Below are 22,565 nucleotides of genomic sequence, written 5' to 3' on the forward strand. Positions count from 1 at the left end.
GCTGCGCAACCAGGGAGGGCCTGCTACCATATTTTTAAAGTTACAGTGTCAAATGTTTCATTCCTTAATAGTCACAGGCTTCAGGTGGGCTGATGGGAAAGGGCAAACAGAGCCTGTGGGTTTACAAAAAAACAAACAAAACCCACCACATTCTATAACTGAAGTAACAGGAAAGTTTAAAAAATATCTTAGATACATTTTTAGGTATATTTATGACCCAAAGCTAATTTCTAATTTAATTTTAATGGGAGAAAACGTGAAATTTAGGCCTGGAAAGATTCTGATTGTGCTCTACAGCTCTGAATTGTGCCACAAAGCTCAGAACCCAGTCACCTGATCTTTTGGGAGTTCGCAACTGAAGTGGAGAAGGTGGGGTGTGGGGGGGACATGTGGCCACTGGCAGGTTTCACTGCCTCAATAATGACCCGAGAAGCAAAGCATAAACAGCCATGCATCTTATTGTCTTCTTTCAGAAACACCCTGGTGCTTTTTCAGGGCAGGCGAAGCACTGCAGGATGTCTGTTCTCTGGGTGAGCTGCTGGGCCCGGGTCCCCGTGCTGTCTGGAGAGTCCTTCAGGCCAGTCTGCAGTAGAAACTCAACACAGGCCTTGTGCTGCCCTGCGCAGGCCAGGTGCAGGGCTGAGTAGAAACAGAAGCCACAGGAACTTAGTGCATGACCCCCAGAGCAATAATGACCTGGTGAGGGGGCTGCTGGTTTTTTTCAACTACACACTATCATATGTCCATAATTCATCCCTTTGACTCTGCTTGTATGGGATCAAAACATTCTTCCTTTTTATCAAACTGAGTAGGAAATGTTTTAAAGATAACAAAACCAGTTTGAGAGGATTTAAGAGATTTGTCTAGAGCAACAAGAACAATAAAAAACCTACTGCCAAATTTGGTTAAAGATTCATTCTGGTTTAAGATCAGCAATGAGGGATTCTGCTGCATGGCATGGTGGACTGCTCTGAGGTCCTTGTGGAGAAAAAGTCTGTGATTGTTCACCAATATCATTAGCTGTGAGTCTTTTAAGCACCACTATTATTCTACTAAACCCATGCAAGGGGGCCATCTGCACACAAAATGTTTTTAGAGGGCTTATTACAAAGCTCATGTCTAAATAATTAACTCTGAAAATACCTACCTCATCCCTAAATTTAAAAAATTATAGTGAATGTAGTTTTTAAATACATTCCAAAGAGATATGACCTATGAAGAATCTATGTGATATCTGGTGTCATTGTAGATTAAGAAATGTATTATTTAAAATAATAAAAACAGCAACAATGGCAGCAGTAATGAGCAGTAGGCATTATCACTGCCTTGGTAAGAGTCATAGTTAAAGAGCTTTGCAAACAGAGAAGTTATTTTAAGGAAAAGTTGCTGAGCTACTAGACAAATAATATTAAAACCAATGTTTTTAATATAAAAGTTCATGCATTGTTTACATTCAATTTACTAATATTCTAAGCAGATGCCAAATGAAGTCATTACCTGATCTATTTTTTTCATCTTTAGAGTTGATGTCAGCACCCAAGGATAAGAGCGTCTGGATTGTGCTCACATGTCCTTCCTGAGTATTGAAATAAACCTGTTATCACTGCAACCAGGACAAAAGCATCCTTTAAACACAACCTCAAATGTATATTAGGTATTTTCTGTAAAATATTCAACTGCTAAAACTGAATTTTCAGTTTTTCTAAAGGAAGACAGTACTTATATGACATTTAACTAAAGATGTTAACATTTAGGTACTAGAATAGAGATGAACAACTTTTTAGGCCAAACCGTCAATCAGTACAGTTGGGTGTGAGTAGAGTACAGATTTGTGACTTAGACAGAACACATAGGTCTAAAATCTTTAAAGCAAGCATGCTCAACAAAAATCTTTAGGGCAAAGGTAAACTGGGAGAGCTGTAATCTCCCTTGGATGGATTCTTATTAGAACTAGAACATTCTTATCACTCTACTATTTATGAAGCAATTTATATACTTCTTGTCAGCCCGTTAGCCCATAAGTATGTGGTGAGACAAAAATGAAGACTGCAGGTCCCATCTTCACATGGAAAGACCAGCTTTTTCCCCCTGGGGTCACAGATGATACTTTTAACCCACCCTCCTCTTTCTGACCCCTTTCTCATAGGGAGACTGGAGGCAGGAGAGTGGAGCTCAGGAAAAATTTATCCCTGTAACTACAAAAACAAATAAAGGCAGATAACATATAAGCCAGGCGCATATAACCAGATGTTTTCCTTGTAAAAACTTTTTTTGTGTGTGTCTTAAACATTTTATACACTGAAAAGCCCAAGCCCAGTTAATGCATACTAGCTACAGTTAAAGAAACCTTAACAAATTTAACACAATTCTGCAAATAACATTAATATTCTTGAAAAAAAAAAAGGTGTGAAGGAATGCAAAGTTCAGGCATTCACATGGAATGAAGGTATTTTTTATAGTTTTTACATTCGAAAAAAGTAAAGCCATGTTTCTACTTAAATGGACACAGGGCTTCAGAATCATGAACATTTCAGGAGTCAGTGATGGGTGGTTTCTTCTACAGGTGGAGCTAAAATCAGCCCTCAGGAGGAAGTAAGCAGCAACAGAACAAAACAAGCCAAGGCAGCAAGGACACAGCTACAAGGAGAAACAGACCTTAGCTGCATAATGAAGCGCTGTGAGGTGGGTGGCTGCTGCTCTCACATCAACGTTAGTGCCGAGTTCAGAGACCAAGAATCGGATGGCTTCGTTCTGCCCAGTGACTGCCGCCCTGTGGATAGCCTGGGCCCCCAGAGAATCCTCTGCTGAAACATCAACCTAACAGATTGGGCAGAGGACAAAAATAAGAAGCAGAGGAACACTGGTTGATGGCTTTGTTGACATTCTGGCAATATTTTGTTGCCTATGAACATTTTTTTGGCAGCTCCTTCGAGGATTTTGGCCAAAAAAAAAGTCCATATTCAACCATCTAGGCTAAAGCATGAGTGTAGTCCATAGGGAACAAAAAGTAGTTTGAATATTAACTTTGCTAACCTTCTTTTGGTGACATTAGTCACCGTTTTATTTCATTTATTTTCCACGACCATCCCTCATGACCACTTTGATCCTTTCTCCCTCCTCTTCCCTTATCTTAAAACCTCACTTTGTTTATTGTCACTAGTTTTTCTAAGCATTTTACCTTATCAAATCACCTACAATGTTAATAAATTGTTATTTTGTTTTACTACACATAATTCCCTCAAATACCTACTTTGTTTTTCTTTATGACTAAATAGTATCCCATAGCATAGAATACCACACCTTAATCCAAACTTCCAGTGATGAGCATTTAGGCTGCTTCTGTATCCTAACTATTGTAAAAAGTGCTGCAACACTGCAGAACATACAGTTTTTTTAGTCCATAATTTTACATTCTCTGGATAAGATGCCCAGGAGTGGAACTTCTGGGTCATATGTAAGGTACTTCTAGATCCCTTTCCAAAAAGTTGCATCAATCGACACTTCTACCAACAGTGCAATAGTGTCTTGCTACCGATCTTAAAAGGGAGAGCTCTCAGCTTTCACCATTAAGTATTATGTTAGCTGTAGTTGTAAAATATGACTCATTATATTAAGATTCCTTCTATATTTAACTTGTTTAGAGTTTTTATCATAAATGGTACTGAATCTTTCTCTGCATCTATTGACATCATGATTTTTACTTTTTGTTGATTTTTAGCTTTCCTTTTGCAAAATGCATTACTGTGATTCATTCAGTCTGTCTCCACTTTACAGATAGAAAGACTGAGGTCAAGGGGCCCACAGGGGGGTTGTGACAGAGCTGGGTTCGAGCCCAGGATTTGAAAAACTATTTTTCCTACTTATTCTATGACTTAAATTTTATAGGAAGAACCAAAGGGATATAAGCAAATCACTTCAATACCTTGTGTGTTTCGAGGAGTAGCCTGGCTAACGTGATGTGACCACACTGAATTGCATCCATAAATGGTGTGACACCACACCTGTCTCTGCAGTCTGGTTCATAATGGCACCTAGAGCCCAAGCCCAAAATAACAGAATTTAGAAAGTCATTGCTTCAAACTCAGTGGACAGTGACTCTTAACCAACTACAGTAAATGAGATGCCTTCAAAGGACTGTGAAAATCTGAAGTACTCGCACATTCTCCCTCTCCACACACTCATGATGTCAACATCACCTCCAATGGTCAGGATGTTACACCTGCTTGCCTCTTGCCAGGTTCTGCCTCCCTGTGTTTACTGCAGCCCACCTTTCCCCCAGCCTATTTCTACCAGGGCTGAAGGGCTGCCACAAGTCTTTCTGTCCTAACTTCTTTATTGTCCCACCTTCTGTCCCTGTCTTCCTTGTCCTACTTCTTCATGTTCCTATCTTCATCATTCTTTTTCTTCCTGGCCCTAACTTCCAGTCTTCTTGGTCCTAACTTTCAGGAATACTACCTTCTTCATGTTTCCACTATGTTTTTGAGCTCACATGTCCCCAGTCCTACCTTCTTCTGGTACTTTCTTTTTCCTCTCCCCCTACCAGTCTTACCTCCCTCTGGTCCAACACACCATTTATCCCATCTCCTTCTATTCTACCCTCTTCTGATCCTGTATTTGTTCAGTTGTACTGGCCTTACCATCTTGTGGGTCCTTCTAAAAGTCCTGCCTATTCACTTTATACTTTTCTACTCCAATCTTGATTTTGGTTTTAATTCTTTTTGGTCCTACCTCTTCCCATTTATACCTTTTATCATCTTCTACATTCTTCTGTTCTTACTTTCGATGGGTTCTACCATCTTCTTAGTACTACTTTCTTCTCAAACCTACCCCTTGAAATCTTCCCATCCTGTTTCTACCTTCGACCTGACCTACATTCTTCTGGTCCTACCTACTTTGGGTCCAACCCTCTACCTGTCCTACCTTCTTCCTCTCTGATCTTCTACCACTCTCACCAGGAGCCAGTCCTGCTTACTACCTATTCTGCCATCTTGGTCCTACCTTCTACCAGTCCTGCTGTCTTCTTGGTCCTACCTTATTCATTCTCCTATCTTTTTTCAGCTCCTACTTTCTACATGAGTCCTATTTCCTGGTCCTATCTTCCTCAGCTCCCACCTCTTTCATGGCCTACCTTCTTTTCCTCCAGTTGCCCAGCCCTTTGCTACCTTTCCATTTTTTAATCCTCTCTGTTCCAAATATTAGTTTTTCATTCTTCACTTGGCAAACTCCAACTAACACTTCAAATAAAAGCTTCAATGTAATCTAAACAGGCCTGTCTTCTTTGCCTAGTCTTGTTCTGCACTTTTCCTTGGTAGTATTAACTTAATTTATAATTTTATATCTATTTGTACATTTGTCTATACTTGGCTTCCACACTATCCTAGAGGTAGTTAGGGGAAGGTCTGTGTTGGTTTTGCTTACCATCTAGCACCTGACACACAGGAAATACTCAAAAAATGGGTGAAATTTTTGGTGACTAATGAATATTTATAAATTTGAAGGCAATCAAGAATGTTCTAATTTATAGAAGGCAAATCCTAGTGCATATAAACAATGCTTTCAGTGCTGCATTAAGCCCTCCTCTCTCTTTACTATACATCGTTTCCTCAGGTAATCTCTGCCTCTTATGGAATCAATCATCATTTCTATGTTGATGAGGTAAACATTTCTATTTTAATCCATATTTCTTCGAACTTTAGGTCTGTGTTGGCACCTGCTTGCCATCTTGGTTTGGATGTACCACTGGCATATTCAGTCTCCATGACTAAAAGGGAAATTATCATCTGTACCCCACCTCCCCAAACTTGCTCCTCCTTGAGTGTTCTCCATCTCAGTAAAAACAAAGCAGCACTACTGCCAGTTACTTAAAAAACCCAAACTCTGCTGTCATCATCTCCCATACTTCTTTTATTGAATTATTCACTTAGATCTGTTGATTCTACTTCTTAAATAGCTCCGAATCTTTCTCTTTATCCCTACAACAGCTTCATAGTCCACTTACCATTATCTTTCCCAATTGGTTTTGTAACACCTGCTCTTGCTATTCCTCTAAATTATTTTAGGTAGTTTAAAATCTTATATCTTATATACATAGAATAAAAAACTAAAATCTCTCACATGGCTGGAGTTATAAAATATGACCAGTACTTCTGTGTGTTTTCATCTCACACCATTCCCCTGACACATACTGACTTCTTTCTTTTCAGATTTTCCAATGCACTGAGCTTTTTCCAAGCTCTGAGATTTCAATGGGAACAACTATCTTTGCCCAGGATGTCCCCTGCTGTCCAATGTCAGCCAACTTCAGGTCAGAGTTTAAACATCACTGGGCCTGAGTCCTCGCTCCTAGGCCAAATGAGGTGTTTCTCTCAGATATTCCCACAGGGATTCTACAATTCCTTGTAATGCTATTCAGATCCACACATTGTACAGTGTCTTTTTTTGTGAGCTCTGGGAAGGGGAAAACCACATTTGAGATCTCTTTTCTATTGTAGCCCCTGCAATTTGGTATACTGGCTAGTTTATTTTAGATACTGAATGAGTTTTTGTTGAATGAACATATAAATGTATTTTTTCTCATATTGCTTAGCTATTTTTGTTTTTAATTCTTTGGATTATCTGCTTATAGCCTTTGCTTATTTTTCTTTTGCTAATCTAGTTTCTTTCTGAACAATCTGAGTACTGTATGCAGCATGAATATTAAATCTGTTATAATTAGCAATTATTCCTCAATTTGCTGTGTTTTTCTTACCTCTGAAGAAGCACCTTTACTGCCTCTAAACAGCCATGCATAGCTGGGAGAAGAGAGTTGAGAATGAGAGCTTCTTAGTGTCTATTTTAAATGTTTCTTTCAACTCCCTGCCCCATCCTTTTAGCTTTGACTTGCAGGAAGAAGTAATTAAATTACATACCACAATATTACACCTTGGATAAACAGTAAAGAATATTTTCACTTTATAGAGACATAGCCAATATCTGATCACCTTGTCTTTATGTACATTTCACTGCATTAAAAAAAATGAATAATATAACTTTATTTTTACATCATTTTGTGCATTTTTCCATCTCAGTTGTAATCCCCTTGGGCTTTCCGTCACCAATCACTGCAATTTTTTTTTTTTAAAGATTTATTTATTTATACAGAACGGGGTACAGGCTAGAGATGCGGAGGTTGAGAGGATTCACCAGAGAGAGTGGGAAGCAGAACAGGCAGATCGACGAAGTACACTGCTGAGGGGAGCAGTGGGCGGGTCAGGAGAGATCTGCCGCACCATGCTCCTCCCGGGCAGGCGGGGATCGAACTCATGTGGAGGTGGCTTTAAGGTTCTTAGTGCAGTGCTTTAAACCACCAGGGAGGGCCCATCACTGCAAATTTTTAGTCCTTACTTCCATGGTCTGAATTCATAGTGTCAGTCAGATTTTTCCCAAAAAATGCAAAAACATTTTAATAGTAATCTATGACAAAATAATCAAGAATTTAATTTTCCTACTAAAAATAAATATAATTAATAAAAAAAATTCTTTGGACTCTGTTCTCTCCTAGTTTATGTGAATGACTGGGTGCTGATTGTTTCTCCAAACGAGTAGAGGAGGTAATCAAACATTTCATGAACAGAGGAAAGTTTTTCTATTCACAGATTTAAAAAGGATTCTTGGGCCCTCCCTGGTGGCATAATGAGTTAAAGCATAGTACTGCAAGGCTAGCCAAAGCCACTTCAACGCCAGTTTGATTCCCGTCCAGAAAGGTGACCCATATGGTGTGGCAGACCTCTCCTGTCTTGCCCACTGCTCCCTTCAGCAGCGTACTTCCATGATCTGCCTGTTTTGTTCCCCACTCCGCCTCTGGTGAATCCTCTCACTGCCCCTGCACCTCTTCTGGCCTGTACCCCAGATCTGTGTGCATAAATAAATAAATCTTTAAAAAGGATTCTTTGGTCCCTAATTGCTCACTGTAGCTATAGAATAATCATATACATGTTTCCTGAACTGTACCATATCACAGGTGTTAATTTTTGGAGAAACTAAAAATTCTGTATTGTAATTCACTGCACTACTTATAGACAGTCGAAGATTATTTTCTATATTTTTTGGTCCAGAGTTCCTTAGTATCTATTTTGTCTAACACCATAGCAGTTTTGCTTTTCACTGATGTAAAATAATCTACAAATGGATAATTCAAAGACTATTACTCCTAACAAAGAACACTGTCTCCCAAATTTACAACTAACATTATCACTGGATACGATAGTCAAGCCCAGATATTTAATTATCAGCACTTATAAGGCTGTATCACTTTTTCCTCCTGCCATTAATCATCACCACCATCATCATCATTACAACAATAACAGTAATGTAAACATGATAAGAATGTGACCAGATGTTCTGTGATACTATGTCAGGCACCAGGCTGAGCAATTCATATTATGTCTGCTCCTTACACGCTATGTCACCCCTGTAACATGAACACCCTTATCATCATTATTTTGGTGATAAGGAAAATTGCTCAAGAGACAGTTCCTTGTCCCAGGTCAATGACCTGTTAGGAGACAGGGAGGGCGGATAAGATAAACATGAAATGAGAACTAATACAAAAAACAAAAAGCACATTAAATACAAAATGACAATTGCTGCAAAAACCAAACATAAGCCAAAGTATATCAAAGCTACTTGTTCCCTTCCCTTATTTTCCCAAACACCAGTCACCTCCCCCATTTTTCAATGGATGACTCAGTCTAGGTGCTGTTTTGCATTAATGGGTAAAGCAGACTGCATATCTTGCCTGTGTCTTTACAGAACTGAAGGTCATACCTGCAGTATGCAAAGGTGTTCTTCTAATTCTGCTCTCTGTCTTCCAGGCAGCTGGGCAAACTGTAAGCAAGTACTGGAGAACCAGAGGATCGCCTTCTCGGCTGGCAATGTGGAAACTGTTCCAGCCATCCTTGTTTCTCAGGAGTGGATTTGCACCGTGGTCTACAAGTTCCTGGATCACCTCGAGATTCTTCTTTGTGCAAGCCATCATCAGAGGAGTCCTAAAGCCAATCAGGACAAGCTGTCAGATGGAAAAGCAGCTGAAACATTAGAAGTGTGCAGTTAGGTTTTTAGAAAATGTACATCTTTGGCAGAGATGGAAATTCTAGAGGATTTGAGAATCTGGGAAGGAGGAAAAGAGTTTTCACTGGCAACTTCCCTGCCTGCTGTGAGGACCCTAAGAGAAATAACAAGAAGAAAAATGATTATAATGCAGGCATGCTTGCAGAAGAATACTGAGGAGGACAAGCTACTTCTGAACTAGTTTATATATAGTAGGGCAGTGAACTGAGGCAGAGCTGATAAAAATCAGAGAGACTGGCATGAATCATGTTTGCATAATAGGTACTCTCCAATCAGAAAATGAGTCTGAAAAGAGCACTTGACATAGCACCTGTTCATAAAGAGCCCCTGTTCATTGGTGAAGCAAATGAAGCAGTGTGATTATAATAAATTTCTGAACTTAGCTGTGTCCTCACTTATGGGAACATAAACTATATTCATACCAAATTCTGGCCTTTTCCAGGATCAAAGTTAGTGATTTCACTTTTGTAAACTTCCAGTTCCTTCTTTGCAAAATGAGGGAGCTGAGGTCCTGGAAAGCTGAAGCAAGTCTTGTTTACCTTAAATTTGGAGTCTGGCAACTGGCAGAAGTCTAATATAACTGCATGGTCTCAGGGATCTGTCTTCTAGATTGTCATGACATTAATCACCAACACTATAAATACATAAGTATATACACAGTTAATGTAGCAATGAATATCAGATAAAAAACTCAGATAAGTGAGAGTTGGAATCTTTCAGAGGGTTTCACAGAGGGAATGAATCTTGAGTAGGAAGGAAGATATTTCAGAAAGGCAGAAAAATGGAAATGGGCAGAAATTCTTCTATATTTTTTTAAGATTTACTTTTATTTATGCATATAAGACCTGGGGTGTAGGCCAGAGGGGGGTGGAGGTAGGTGGGGGGGATGGAAAGGGGGGAGTATCCAACAGAGAACGAATGGGGGGCAGAACTGGCAGGTGGGCTGAAATACACTGCTGAGGGCAGCAGTAGGTGAGACAGGAGAGATCTGCTGCATCATGGGGGTCACCTCCCTGGCTGGGGATTGAATCATGCCTAGTGGCTGTGGCTACATAGTGCTGACTCCAATTCCAGTGCTACTAGGGAGCCCCTTTTAATGTTCCCCCAGCTCCCAGGCTATTTCCTTATCCACAGACTTGCTTTCAGGAGTACATGAAGTAATGTAACTTTGGAACTATCTTTAAACTAATTTACCAGCAGCACCAGAAAGTCAGTGTAGTGTAGAGCCAAAGTGTAACCCTCAAAATATAACCATGCCGTCTCTCCAACTCGAGGGGGAAAGACCGCAGTTTATTTAGCTCTTTATGGCTGTGTACTGCGCTTATATCAGATCAGGAATCACTTGCAGGTTGGAACTTGCCCACCTACCAGTCGGCCTTCTTTAGGCAGTCGACCGCGGCTCCGCGGCCCAGCAAGTACCGCACGCAGTCCCGGTGGCCCATGGAGGCAGCCTCATGCAAAGGCCGCTTGTAGTCTCTATTGGTGGCCTCGAAGTCCATGTCCCAGGCCTCGACCAGGTAGGCCAGGACGTCCCGTTGCCCATGGCGGGCGGCCAAGTGCAGGAGGGTGTCCCCGGCCGGTCCAGGGCAGCCGGCATTCCCAGCCCGGCCTCGTGCGCGCTGCAGCTCCTCTCGCAGGGCGCACAGCCGGCCCTCCTGCACCAGCCTGCAGAGCCGCCGCGGGTCCCCGGGTGCAGTCATGCGTCCCCAGTCTTGTCCTTCGCGCGGTGGAGTGTCTGAAGCTCGGGGACTTCGATTTTCCGAACGGTTCCACCCCCGATGGCCCGGCCCTGTCCGGCGAAGAGACGGGTCACATTTCTAAACTGGGAAGGGTTAGACCCGAAGCAAAGAGGTTGCTTCATGGGCGGCTAGGAACATGCACTCCAGGGGCTTTCAGGTGCAGCCCCCTACACTGGCCTCATTTGGGAACCAGTGGGTAATGGGGGTGCAGTCGCGGAACTCGCACGGCTTCAAGGCGCGCCCGGGCTCTGATCGCCTCTAGGGGTGGAGGAGGTGGGCTCCAGAGCTGCCCGCATCTCAGAGGCAGCGGCACCCGGCCGCGGGCCCTCGGAGGCGGGGGTGGGCCCGCGCTTGTCGTCACCCGCAGCCCCTCCCTCCCAGCCGCTGTCACCCCCACCCCGCCGCGGGGCCCCGGGAGCTCGGAGGAACTCTGGGAAAGTTTCCAGTCGCCTTCCCGACCCTAGCGGAAGCTCGAGCGGGCGGGGCTGGATCAGCGGCCGCGCCCCCTCCAGGAGCGCGCTCCTATTGGCCATCTGAACAGTCCGTCCTCGATCCCCCGCCGCACAAAGGTTCCGATTGGCCGCGGGGGCAGTCTGTCCAGTCCGGCGGCGGGCTCTTCCCTGGGCTGTGGCAGGGGCGGCGCAGGCGGAGGAAGTCCGGGGCCTGTTCTGGCTGTAGCTGCCCAGGGGACGCCGGGACTGGGAGGCCGGGCGGCCGGGTTCGGCGGCGGCGGGAGCCCTGGTCTGGAGCGCCCTAGTGCGTGAGGCCGCGGACGTGGCAGGATGCGCGGGCGGGACCCTACCTGTGGACACTTAGCCTTTTGGGGTTCTGAGGGAGGATCCGGCCTCGGGGTCAGCGAGCCGGTCTGGGGGGAAGGTGGGGGTCCGGCTCCGGGCGGAGCGCTAGTGTGTCTGGGGCGGCCTGTCTTCGGGGGCTCGGCGGGGCGTGCAGGGAGGAGGAGGCCGAGGGGCACCCCCCACGCTGCGTCCTGAGCTCGGAGGAGAGGGGCGCTCGTTGTTTCTTGGCGATTGTAGGAGTCACGGGGGACATGGTATTGGCTGCCGGCAAGCCAGGAATTCCTTTTCCACTCTGATGTTTTGACCTTGGGCGAGTCATTTTATTGTGTCCCCTTCACCGCTTTCCACCCTTCCTTCCCCATACCTGAATAGTAAGAAAATTAATGTGATGTCGGAAGGTCTTGAGGTGGTGGAGGATATTGAGATCTCAGCAAACTGTATGGAGTGGTGGGAAAGGAGACTGGTAGGTGTTGAATTCTTCACCTGATTGTGTTAGGTACTTTCGGTGTTTCAGTTCCTTTAGAGATAAAATTGTCAGGCCTATAAACAATTATGCTTTACATTTCGTCTTGTAGTCTGTGGTTTACAAAAACACTACATTAATTGTCTAGTCTGGCTAGTAGCCTTGTGAGGCATTACACGAGGGGAAATTGAGGCCTAAAGAAGTTAGTGATTTTCCTACTGGAAGGAAGAACCATACATACTATTTAGTGAATGGCTACTATGGTCCGCATTGTGGTCACATAAATTAAGGGAGACAAAATGAAAATAGACTTCTGGTATGAAAACAAGCCTGCTTTACTGATGAGCAGATTAAATTTGTTTAACTTATGAAATATATAGTCATTGGGGACAGAGCTCGATCAAATATAGGCTTTGTCAAAGTGATTGTTCAGTTTCAAAAACAGGAAGGCATAAATGTGCTTTAAAGTGAGTAAAGTTTTAGAACATGCCAAGCATTTTTCTAAATGCTGCTGCTGGACTCAGTGCAAATGGAGGTTGAGACTCCTGGTAGGCTAACACTTTTTGCAGCAAATGCTCCCGGCACCCTATATCATTCCACCTTTCCTTGACATGTGTATCCAGTTTCCCTGATTTTTAAAACAAAAGTAGGACACATGGATGCACACAAGTAGATTATTTGAAATCCAGGTAACTGTTTACTTCAGTAGTGTTCCAAATGCTATCTGCCTTTTTACTTTGTGGCTCCTTTTCGTCGATGTGAAACTCTACAACTCCAGTGATCTTCAGAGCAAAAGTCAGTCTACGGAGAAGGATCTGCACATTAAACAATGGGATGAAGCTTTTTGTACATCTCCCAGGTTTTCCAGTTGGGCTGCCCATTTCTTTAGTGCAGGCTTTGGAGTTGTGGTCTGGCCCTTATGGTTTCATTTCACATGTAGTCATTGTTGACATCATGATTTGTTACTTGGCTGTTTTCTTTCCTTTTCTTTCATTGCATATCCTGATAATGTGGCATTAGCGATGGGCATTGAGGTCATGACCATTTGATTTTATGTGACCTGTAACTGTGTGTGACTTGGTTCTCTAATTTCAGATTTGATGTCTTCAGCTTTTGTACTTCTCATATCCCTCTATCTTTCCTAGGCTGATTTTATTTGAAGACTGAATTTGGATTCTGACTTTGCTTTTCTGACTGTGAAATATATCTCCAAAGCATCTTAGATCTTATGTCTTCAGCTGTCTCTCACATGTCAGAACCATATTTCAAAGTTCTTCCTGGAGCTTAACCTGACATTCCACAAATAACTTTAAAACAAAACAACTATTTTCAAAACTGAAAACTCTTGTCCTGCCTCACTCCAGGAAAATGTGGTTAGAACAAAAAATACGATTTCTCCCTTATCTGGTAATGACATTATTAAGTTCTAGCTAGAAATATCAGTTGTCTTTGCTGTTCTTTGTCTTCTAGTCTTTTCCAAAAGGACATTGGTCTTCACTTTTCCCTATTTTTGTTGCAGCAGCTCTTAGGCCTTTCCCAGTTCTTGCCTCAGTTAATAAAGTGCTTTCTGTTTTGACAATCTCTGTGTCAACTGATCCTCTACCCAGATTCTGGAGCTGCTATTCTAAAGTGAGTACACTGCTTAGAAGCTCCATGATTCCCTGAATTGCCTGCATGATAAAATTCAATTTACTTAGCATAATATCTAAGGACCGTCTAGTCTGTGCCTCCTAATTTCTTTTCTTCATGAACCTTGTTCTAATGAAACCCAACTTCTTTGCCATACCAATACTTTGTTCTTTGTGTTTTTCTATATACTTCTTTTGCCTTACTTGATCCTATTCATCTTTCAAGGCTGAATTCTTGATAAAGCCTTTTGCAGGCTTTGCTAAGCTACTCACTGTTCTCTTCTGTTGCCTTATGTATGGTAATTTGTGTTTGTTATGTTAGTACCTTATAGGCTGGCTAACTCTTAGTCATATTTTTTGTATCCTTAATGACTAAAATAGCATTTGACACCAGAGATATTAAGAAAGGAAGCTGTCAGTTTTAAAGAATTTGAGAAATAGTAGACAACTAAGTGGTTGTGAAATGGGTTGACATTAGAAAAAGCCTTTCAGAACACACAAAAATGCATTTTGTTCTGCAGATAATGATCATTTTCTTTTCTTTTTTCACCATTCCCTTTTCCTATTGAGAAACACACTTAAAGAAAAGCTCTCTCCTACTTGTTTATTACAGTAAATGAGTGCTGTCTCCAGAGGAGGAATAGGTGTTTGCAGGGATGATGAGGCTCCCAGGAACATTGAGCCTGCAACTCAGACCTTTTGGGTAGTTAGAGAAACAGGATGTGGTGCTGGCAGGGACTTGGCTTTTTTAGCAGAGTGAGCACTCTGGAAAGGAACTAGCACTGTGGTTCTTTCTTTCTGTTTGTTTCTTTTAGAGCTAATGGCACAAATATTTTCAAGTTTTACTGTTTTGATTGTATAGTACATTCCTTCTAGTTACATTTTCTAAGTTACTTGCTTGTTAAGTCTCTGATGGTGCTATTTCATCTTGATTTTAAAAAATGACACAGAACTGAAACCTGAAGTTTTTTTTTTTTCCCCAAAATATATTTATGCATACTAGAACTGGGTGTGTACAGGCCAGAGGTGCAGGGGATGAGAGTGTTCACCAGAGACAGAGTGGGGAGCAAAACAGGTGGATCTTTTGAAATATACTGCTGAGGGGAGCAACTGTCAGGACAGGAGGTCTGCTGCACCATGTGGGTCACCTCCCTGACCGAGGATCGAACTTGTGCTGCAGTGGCCTTGAATAGCTTCATAGTGCTTTAACACATGGGACCAAAACCTGAAGTTTTTAGAAACTTAAATCTTTCTAGATATAGAAGGGAGAATGTAGAAAGAAAGCTGGACTTGGAGACTCAGAAGACCTAGTTTTGTTACCTATAAGCTATGTCGTGACTTTAATTAAGTCTCCTTTGAGCCCAGGTCAGCTGTGGAAGAGGATAGTATGTGATCAAATGAGAACATGGGAAAAAACTTTAAAAAATATGACATACTTAGGAACTTGCAGTTAATTTAATTTAATTTCAAAGCCAAGGAAGACAACGTCAACCTCTGTAGAGGGAAGCGCTATAGTTGTGCACTACATTTGTTCACTTATTTGGTATTTTTTGTGGCGAATTAGGTGCTGGGGCTGAGTGCTTCACTTTTTCCTTCCTGCACTAGACCATAAAACTTTCAGTTAGGTGTAGAAGACATGTTCATATACACAATTTTTAATAATATATAACAAAATGTAGTGATTTGTATATACGACATACTAAACATTTAGTTATACAAATCATTGGTACAAATATCCCAGAAACATACTGTTGACTTTATTACTGCAAAGAACTTCTGGACTTGAATGAATACTTTCTCCAGCTGCAGTTGGGGAATAACATTGTTAACTATGTTTAAGTTGGACTCTTAGGTCACACTGATTCACTTTACCTTGTAACCTGTGAAATACATGATTCTTGTAATAAGGACTGCATTCTAGTGCACCTCTCCCTTCTCTGTAGAAATAGAAGAAGTAAAGTAAACTTCTTGATCTTCACAGAGCCCCTCAGAGAAAAGTGACTTGTGGAGAACTTACAAGATGAGGGTAGGTAACTCGGTAGGTTACTTAGTTAAAGTGCCCTCTCCAGTTCTTAAATGCATAGTCTCCCGTCAAGCACCCTGTACTGGAGCATTACATTGATTTTTTTTTTTTAGGGTAAAAAACAGTGTTTAGTAATAGCCGTTCTCTGCAGGAATTGTGGGCTTTTATTATATTCACCTTATCCAATTAGATTAACCTGTAAGTTTTGATACCAGTTTCAAATGCTCCTGAATAATTAGGGTGAATCTGGCTACAGGAGCAAATAGAACCAAATGTGTAATGAGTTCACAATTGAAGTTTATTTCCCTATCACATAACAGTGTGAGTTGTCCAAGTTGTGGGGGGAGGGGGTGGGGGGAAAGAGAAAGAGAGAGATTTCTGTTGACTAAGGGAAAGAGAAATGGTGGGAGCTCAGTCAAGACCACATCTACCTGTAAGCTAAGAAAGGGAATTGTAGGTTAGCTATGTACCAAGGAAGATGAGAAGCCACGGTTTTGTCACAAACATGCTAAAGTATTCTCTTGCACTTACAAGTTGTTTTGCAGGAAAGATTAAGAAAGGAAGCTAGACAGATTAAAACAATAGAAGAATCATATCCAAATAATTCATATTTAACAAATATTTGAATAGCTATTATTTGCAAAGTAGTGGGCCACTTTGAGGAATAGTAATAATAATAATAACAGTAATAATACTTCTTGTCTCTTGGGGCATTATTGTATATGGACTCATTGAGAAATAAATGTGGTTCAAGGAAGGCTGATAAGAGTCTGTTCCTCCCCCCACGCCCATCCCTGACTAGAGAGTGGGATAGGTTAGAAGGGGGGCTGTGGTGGAACAGGTATCAAGGTAAAGAGATTCAGTGATAGGTCAAGGGCGGCTTTCAAGTCAGGCAGCAGAGAGCAGGATCCTAAGGTGCCAATTTGCTCAGTTCCCTTAAGGGGTCACTGGATTCCGGAGTCAGGGAGATGTCATGTCTAAGAGTTACTGCAGGAAAAGCATGGAGATGGACAAGATTCTGTTTAGAAAACTATCTTTCATACACCTCTGAGTTGTTATTTTCCCCTCTCCTAACATGAGAGCTGTGACACATTCTATGAATCACTGTGATGGAGTCTCCAAGAAGGGTGCAAGTACCCTCTGGCATGGAGGAGGTGCCATGAAACGGCTTTGGGGTGTGTATAGTTTTGAAAGCCCATGAGTGACTGTCACTTCTCTCCATCCCATTAGCTGTGCACATTCATCACTGAGCTCTCTTACCTTTTTTTCTTGAACAATATAGCTAGCTCTAAATAGTGTTGCTGTTTAGAGGAGCAAGGGAGGGTGGCAAGCCACAGGATTTGAGTGACTCAGGGAAGGAAGGTAGCTCAGCATCTTTATTTGAGAAAGACATTTGAGCTAGTTTAAGAGTATATTCATAAGAAAAGAAGGGTGGCTGGTACTTTACTATGGTCTTTTAGGAATAGTTTTGAAAGAACATTAATGCTGTTTCATAAAATGTAGGCACCTTTTAGGGACACTCAGAATAGTGTGGTCGGCATGGAAATCATCTAGCATTTCAGCTGGTAGTGTGTCAGCCTCTCCATGGGTGACACAAAGTACTTTGTTTTGTGGCATCTGAAACTCATCATTTTGTGAATTCAGTGTGGCGTGTTATCACCCCCATTTTTATAAATAAGGGAATCAGAGCTTTTAGTGATTCACACATCTACCAAGTGGAGGAGGTCCTCACTTCCAAATCTGAATACACCATACAGCCTTTTAGTTAAATGACTCATTTAACTCCAGAGTTAGATGCCAGGCTCCTGGTTCCCAGCTCAGTGAATCTCAGTCAATTTCTCAGTGACCTGAGAGGCAGATGATAATACCATGTCATTTTTCTGATCTCTAGCTGATGCCAGAAAGTAATTTTTAATAAAGTAAATTCAATCATGTATTAGCTCTGTCTCCCAGGTAAGCAGTCATGACTCAGGTGACATTACATCTAGGCCCCTCCCACAGCTGTTAACTTTAGCTCTGGATTATACCAGAATGCTGGAGGCAGAATACTGTTAGTGTTCTATTTTGTCTCTGCCTGTGTTAGAATTCTACAAAATTTTAATCTCGACAAAAAGTTAAGATTCAGACATATTTTACAAATTGTGCAAGTCTGCTATCCATGTATACTTTTCCAAAACAGTTCTTTTGATGTCCCCTTGTCTGTCTGGTATAACTTTTGATGTCCCCTTGTCTGTCTGGTATAACTTGCAGGAAGTGCTGCTCTGTGGTCTGTGCTTGCCAAGTTAAGTTCCACATGACTGTTGTTCTGCATAGACTCCTAGTGATCCAGGCTTGGGTTCTTTCACCCGCAGCTTTGCCACCCTCACCTTGCTCAGCTCAACCTCCCTTGCTATTTAAGTGTTTGTTGAACTTGTTTTATGTGTCTGCCACCATGCTTCAGGCAGACGGTGCAGCGCGGGAAAAGACAGACTACCTTATCTTCTGGAAGCACACTGTGACTCTTAGATATTCAGTAGAAAAAAAACATTGCTGATTAGTTGCTGGTCATTACCAATGCCTCTGTGTGTAATTATGATGTCATTGTTACAGTTAGTTGTCTGAAGAAGGTTGATAAATGATTATTTTTTGGATACAGAAAACCCTCACATTCAGTTTTTCCTCTTGTATGTATGTCTAGAATAAGATTGTTTATTTTTTTTAACATTAGAAAAAATTTAAAAATTAACATAGAAAGCCTCATTTTTTTTTCCTCTTTAGTTGTAAGTTTAAAGTTTTCTGTGAAGAGGAATATGTTCAATAACGGCAGAAGAATAAACCTTATAAGACCATTGCAATAAAAAGGGTGTTTTCTGTGTATATTAAATAATTAAATATGCTTTGTTTTAAGGTATTTTCAATAACATATCACTAGCTGTAGTTAGACTGCCAGTCTGCTTTTTTTCTTACCATTAAATGACACTTTGGAATTTGAAAGTTATTTCAGTATTTAACTAAAATGATAATATATAAGCCTTGTTAAGTAGATTTAGCAGATGAATATGTTTGTGTAGGCCTTGATGTTTAACAAATGCTTTGGGATGCATTTCTCATTTAACCATTGTAACACTGCTAAGACCTAGAGAAGCTGAGTGACCTGGAATCCTACAGTTTCAAGCTGAAGGGAAAAAACCATACACCTAGCTTAACCCCCTTTAAGGTCTGTTGTCCACTCATGGTACTGTACTGCTTTTACCAACAACACATTTGTAAATCATGTTTCATGGCAGGTCAGTTCTGTCACTGCGTCTTAACTATATTTAGGTGGTTATAAGACCTCCAGCAATTTTTTTAAAGATTTATTTATTTATGCATATAATTGGGATGTAGGAAACAGTGGGGGGCAGAAATGAGAGTGGGGAGTAGAACAGGCAGATCTACTGAATGAGCAAGCAGGTGAGACAGGAAAGGTCTGCTGTGCCTGTAGGTCAGCACCCAGGCCAGGGAATCACTGTCGAGGTGATAGCACCCGACAGGCCACCAGGGAGGCCCAACCTTTTGAAAGAGGCTTGTAGGGCCCCTCCCTGGTGGTACATTGGATTAAAGTGGAGCACTGTCAAGCTGGTCACAGCTGTTTCAACATGAGTTCGGAAGTTCTACCCCCAGCCAGGGAGGTGGCCCACATGGCATAGCAGACATCTCCTGTCTCATCTGCTACTCCCCCCTGCAGTATATTTTCTTTAAAAAAAAAAAAAAAAAAAAGGCGGGGGGTACGGGGGAGGGAAAGGCTTGTAGAATTATTTTTTGTGTGTAGAAATAATAGTTAAGTCAAAATGTCCATGATGTTTTAAAAGTTTCTGTTAAAACTTTTAGAGAGTAAATGGGAATTTGGAAGGATCAGTATTGAATATGCTAAGGACTGGTGTGGATAATGATATAAACAAAGTGTAGCAGTCAGACTCAGAACCTTGGTTTTAGCCATTTTCGAGCTTAAAGGAAAAATTGAGTGATATTGTGGCATTTAAGACCACCCTTAACCCCTTGACACTAGTGTTTTTAGAACCTGTGAAAATGTACTGGCAGGAACTGGTCCTATTCTCGCAGCCATTTCCTGTAAAGGTTAACTTTAGTTCTATTATATCTGTTCTTATGCTCTCCTGGTTTTGTTTTGTTTTGTTGTAAATAAACTATTCTATTTTGAAGTAGAACAACTATTCTATTTAATGTCACAGGAGGTAGTTAGACCTTATATACAATAACAGGTACAGAAACTAAGTATTTTGATAATACAGAGACAGAGTTCTAGGTACAATTACTGCTATAGTGTGTTGCTCAGGGATAATACGAGATTTTCTCTTCTGAAGGTCCTTACAGTAGATTTGATTCTCCCATTCTTTTAAGTCAGTATTCAGTACTAGATACTCTGGAGGCTAAGAGGGACACTATGGCCCCTCATGGAATTGACAGTGACTACCAGTCATCATTGTGTTCTTTGAGACTTGGAAAAGCTGATTTATGTAGGGAATGATGAATGAGTTTATTTTTGAAAAGTTACAGCCAACTCTTAAATATTTATGGCAATTATGCAAACATAAATGCCCTGGCTGACATCAAGGAAAAGATACCAAATGTCAACTTATTCATTAGTGGCACCTTCTCCTGAATGAGTATTCCAGAAAGTATAAGTGAAAAAGTCATTTGACAGTCTTATTTCAGAATTCCTTAAATTCTAAGGAAGAAATGCTAAGTAACTATGAAATGACTGAAAGGTGATGGGAATATAGGCGAGAGGGAAGGGACTGGCTGGGGTGTCAGACACTGTATTCTTGAAAATTGAGTATAACTTGCTGGCTAGCTTGTAGAATTGGTGATAACTAATGAGTTTCCCATTTCTTTTGCCTGTTGGTACAAAACAGTGAGACGATTTAAGCGGAAGCATCTTACAGCCATCGACTGCCAACATTTAGCTCAGAGTCACTTGACTGTGACCCAGCCCTTCATTCAAAGATGGACAAACAGAGACCCAAATCATGGTCTCTATCCTAGAACCAGAACAAAAAGAGGGACTAGGGGTATGTTTTCCCAAAAAGTATCTTGTGTTTCAGAATCTATAATCTGTGTGACCTTTGACTATTTTCCAGTATTTGTAAATATTGCCACTGCCATTTTGTAGTCCTGTTGTAAAAGCTTTAAACCCTTTTCTATTATTTGTGAGTTTTCTATGGAAATTCCAGTGCATATTATAGCAGTTGGTAAAATTCCCAGGAAAATGTATTTGCATGAATTCCATTAGCTTGCTTAATTATGACATGGTAGAAACCCATCTAATGTCATCACTATTCTAATCTAGAAGCATTGTGATTTCTTATCTTTTCAGTGTTCCTGTTTGTTGAATCTCACTAAGTGCCCTGCATCATTAGTTTTCTCCCAAATGTCCCTGACTGCAGTGCTTTTCATGATCAACTGTCCCCTTTGTCACCTCATCCCTGGACTACTGCTAGAACCCTCCAGACCAGCTAGAACATATCACATTAATGTTCTTTCACACCATTTTCTCTCATGGCACTGCTGGTCCCAAGAATATAAGTAAATTGTTTCCCTGTTACTGTTATGGACTCAGACAACTCGCCAGCATCTGCTATTTATTATTTATTGCATACAAATTCCACTTTTGACATTTAACTTTTCTACATGCTAAATGAATTCCTACTTTCGTGAGTACCTGTGATAGAACCTGTATTGCTTTATTTCCCTGATGTAACTGATTTCAGAATTCAGTTAAAATCTTATTATCTTTATATTATAATATGTATTTATCACTCTTTGAAACTACTACAATCAATTGTTTGAGGCAATTTTAATTTCAATGGCTATATGTTACTTGATATATTGTTTGTTGTGTGTGTGCAGGTCATCTTTTCTGTGTTGTTAGTTCTTTACTGACAAGGGCTTTGTCAGCATGTAGAGTACTGGCCCTGAGCATAAATACTGGTGTGATCGTGTTCCACACTAGGAAATACCAGGATTTAACCAGGACATGTCAACTACAATTTTTGGTTATCAAATTATCTTAGACACAGTAATAATTTCCCCCCACTACAGAAAAAAATAGTAGATGTCATAAGTTCTATTAAAGGGTAAGCCTAGTTTTGTTCAGCTCTCTTCCAAAATGAAGATTTTGGCTAAAGCCATTTCGGAAGAAACCATGTGTTTTATTGTGTATTGGTAAGGTGTTTTGCTTCATTGACATTGACTTTTTTTTTATTAGTGAAATTCAGTGGTGATGTTTAAAGTCACTATTTAGGCTCCTATAAAAGCCAGAAGAGATTATATTTGTCTCAAAATCTTAGGTACTCAGTAAATGCCTATTGAGTAAATATACAGACTAGAGTAGGCAGCACTCTAGTCTCAGAGAATTCTGACTCTTTATTTGAAAAGAAATCATGGGTCAGTTTTATAGGAAGAAATAAACCTAAAAGGATTTAAACTCTGTCAGATGAAAAGAGTCAGTTTTACTGTATCCCGACAATCCAAAGTGACTTCCTTCTGCTTATGCAAATTTAGATTTTCTATTGGAAGAGCCAGCCAGGAGTGGTGAATGTTTTGACGTGGGTATGTAAACGTGAGCTGCAGTTTAGTCTGTCTGTCCTTTCAGCTATCAGTTTGTGTATAATGTGACCAACACACCAGAAAATCAGTCTGTTTCTTTCCAAACATGTGCCTGACTGTATGGCATTGCCAAATGTAAATATTTTTTGGTTTGGCTGTTTACATCATCAGTTGACCATAAATTTTATCCTGTCTCTTTCCTCTACTAATATAGTAATTGAA

At 41.0% G+C, this 22,565-nt stretch overlaps 2 protein-coding genes across 4 annotated transcripts in view; one reads left to right on the plus strand and one right to left on the minus strand.

Annotated features, from left to right (window-relative positions):
• Positions 1–6: 6 nt before the first annotated feature.
• Positions 7–11,179, minus strand: ANKRD16 (ankyrin repeat domain 16). Of its 2 annotated transcripts, none has more exons than XM_012731246.1 (7): positions 10,477–11,179; positions 8,806–9,026; positions 6,749–6,791; positions 3,923–4,031; positions 2,656–2,817; positions 1,498–1,576; positions 7–113 (listed from the first exon to the last, which is right to left on the minus strand). In XM_012731246.1, the coding sequence occupies exons 1-7, from the start codon at positions 10,806–10,808 to the stop codon at positions 58–60; spliced, it is 1,002 nt and encodes a 333-aa protein (XP_012586700.1). In that variant the 5' UTR covers positions 10,809–11,179; the 3' UTR covers positions 7–57. The 2 variants fall into 2 exon arrangements, with proteins under 2 accessions (XP_012586700.1, XP_004691150.1); XM_004691093.2 differs by having other exon boundaries at positions 26–639.
• A 322-nt stretch (positions 11,180–11,501) lies between these two features.
• The window catches only part of FBXO18 (F-box protein, helicase, 18), a 40,705-nt gene continuing 29,641 nt past the window's right edge, over positions 11,502–22,565 (plus strand). Inside the window, exons 1-2 of one of the 2 annotated variants that reach the window (XM_004691224.2) lie at positions 11,515–11,603; positions 20,651–20,806. In XM_004691224.2, coding sequence (XP_004691281.1) covers position 11,603; positions 20,651–20,806 — 157 coding nt within the window. In that variant the 5' untranslated portion in view covers positions 11,515–11,602. Of the gene's footprint in view, positions 11,604–20,650; positions 20,807–22,565 lie in introns of both variants that reach the window. The other variant, XM_012731359.1, reaches the window with a different exon arrangement.

This window comes from Condylura cristata, unplaced genomic scaffold, assembly GCF_000260355.1.
Source record: "Condylura cristata isolate star-nosed mole 26May11 unplaced genomic scaffold, ConCri1.0 scaffold00030, whole genome shotgun sequence".
Classification (NCBI taxonomy): Eukaryota; Metazoa; Chordata; class Mammalia; order Eulipotyphla; family Talpidae; genus Condylura; species Condylura cristata.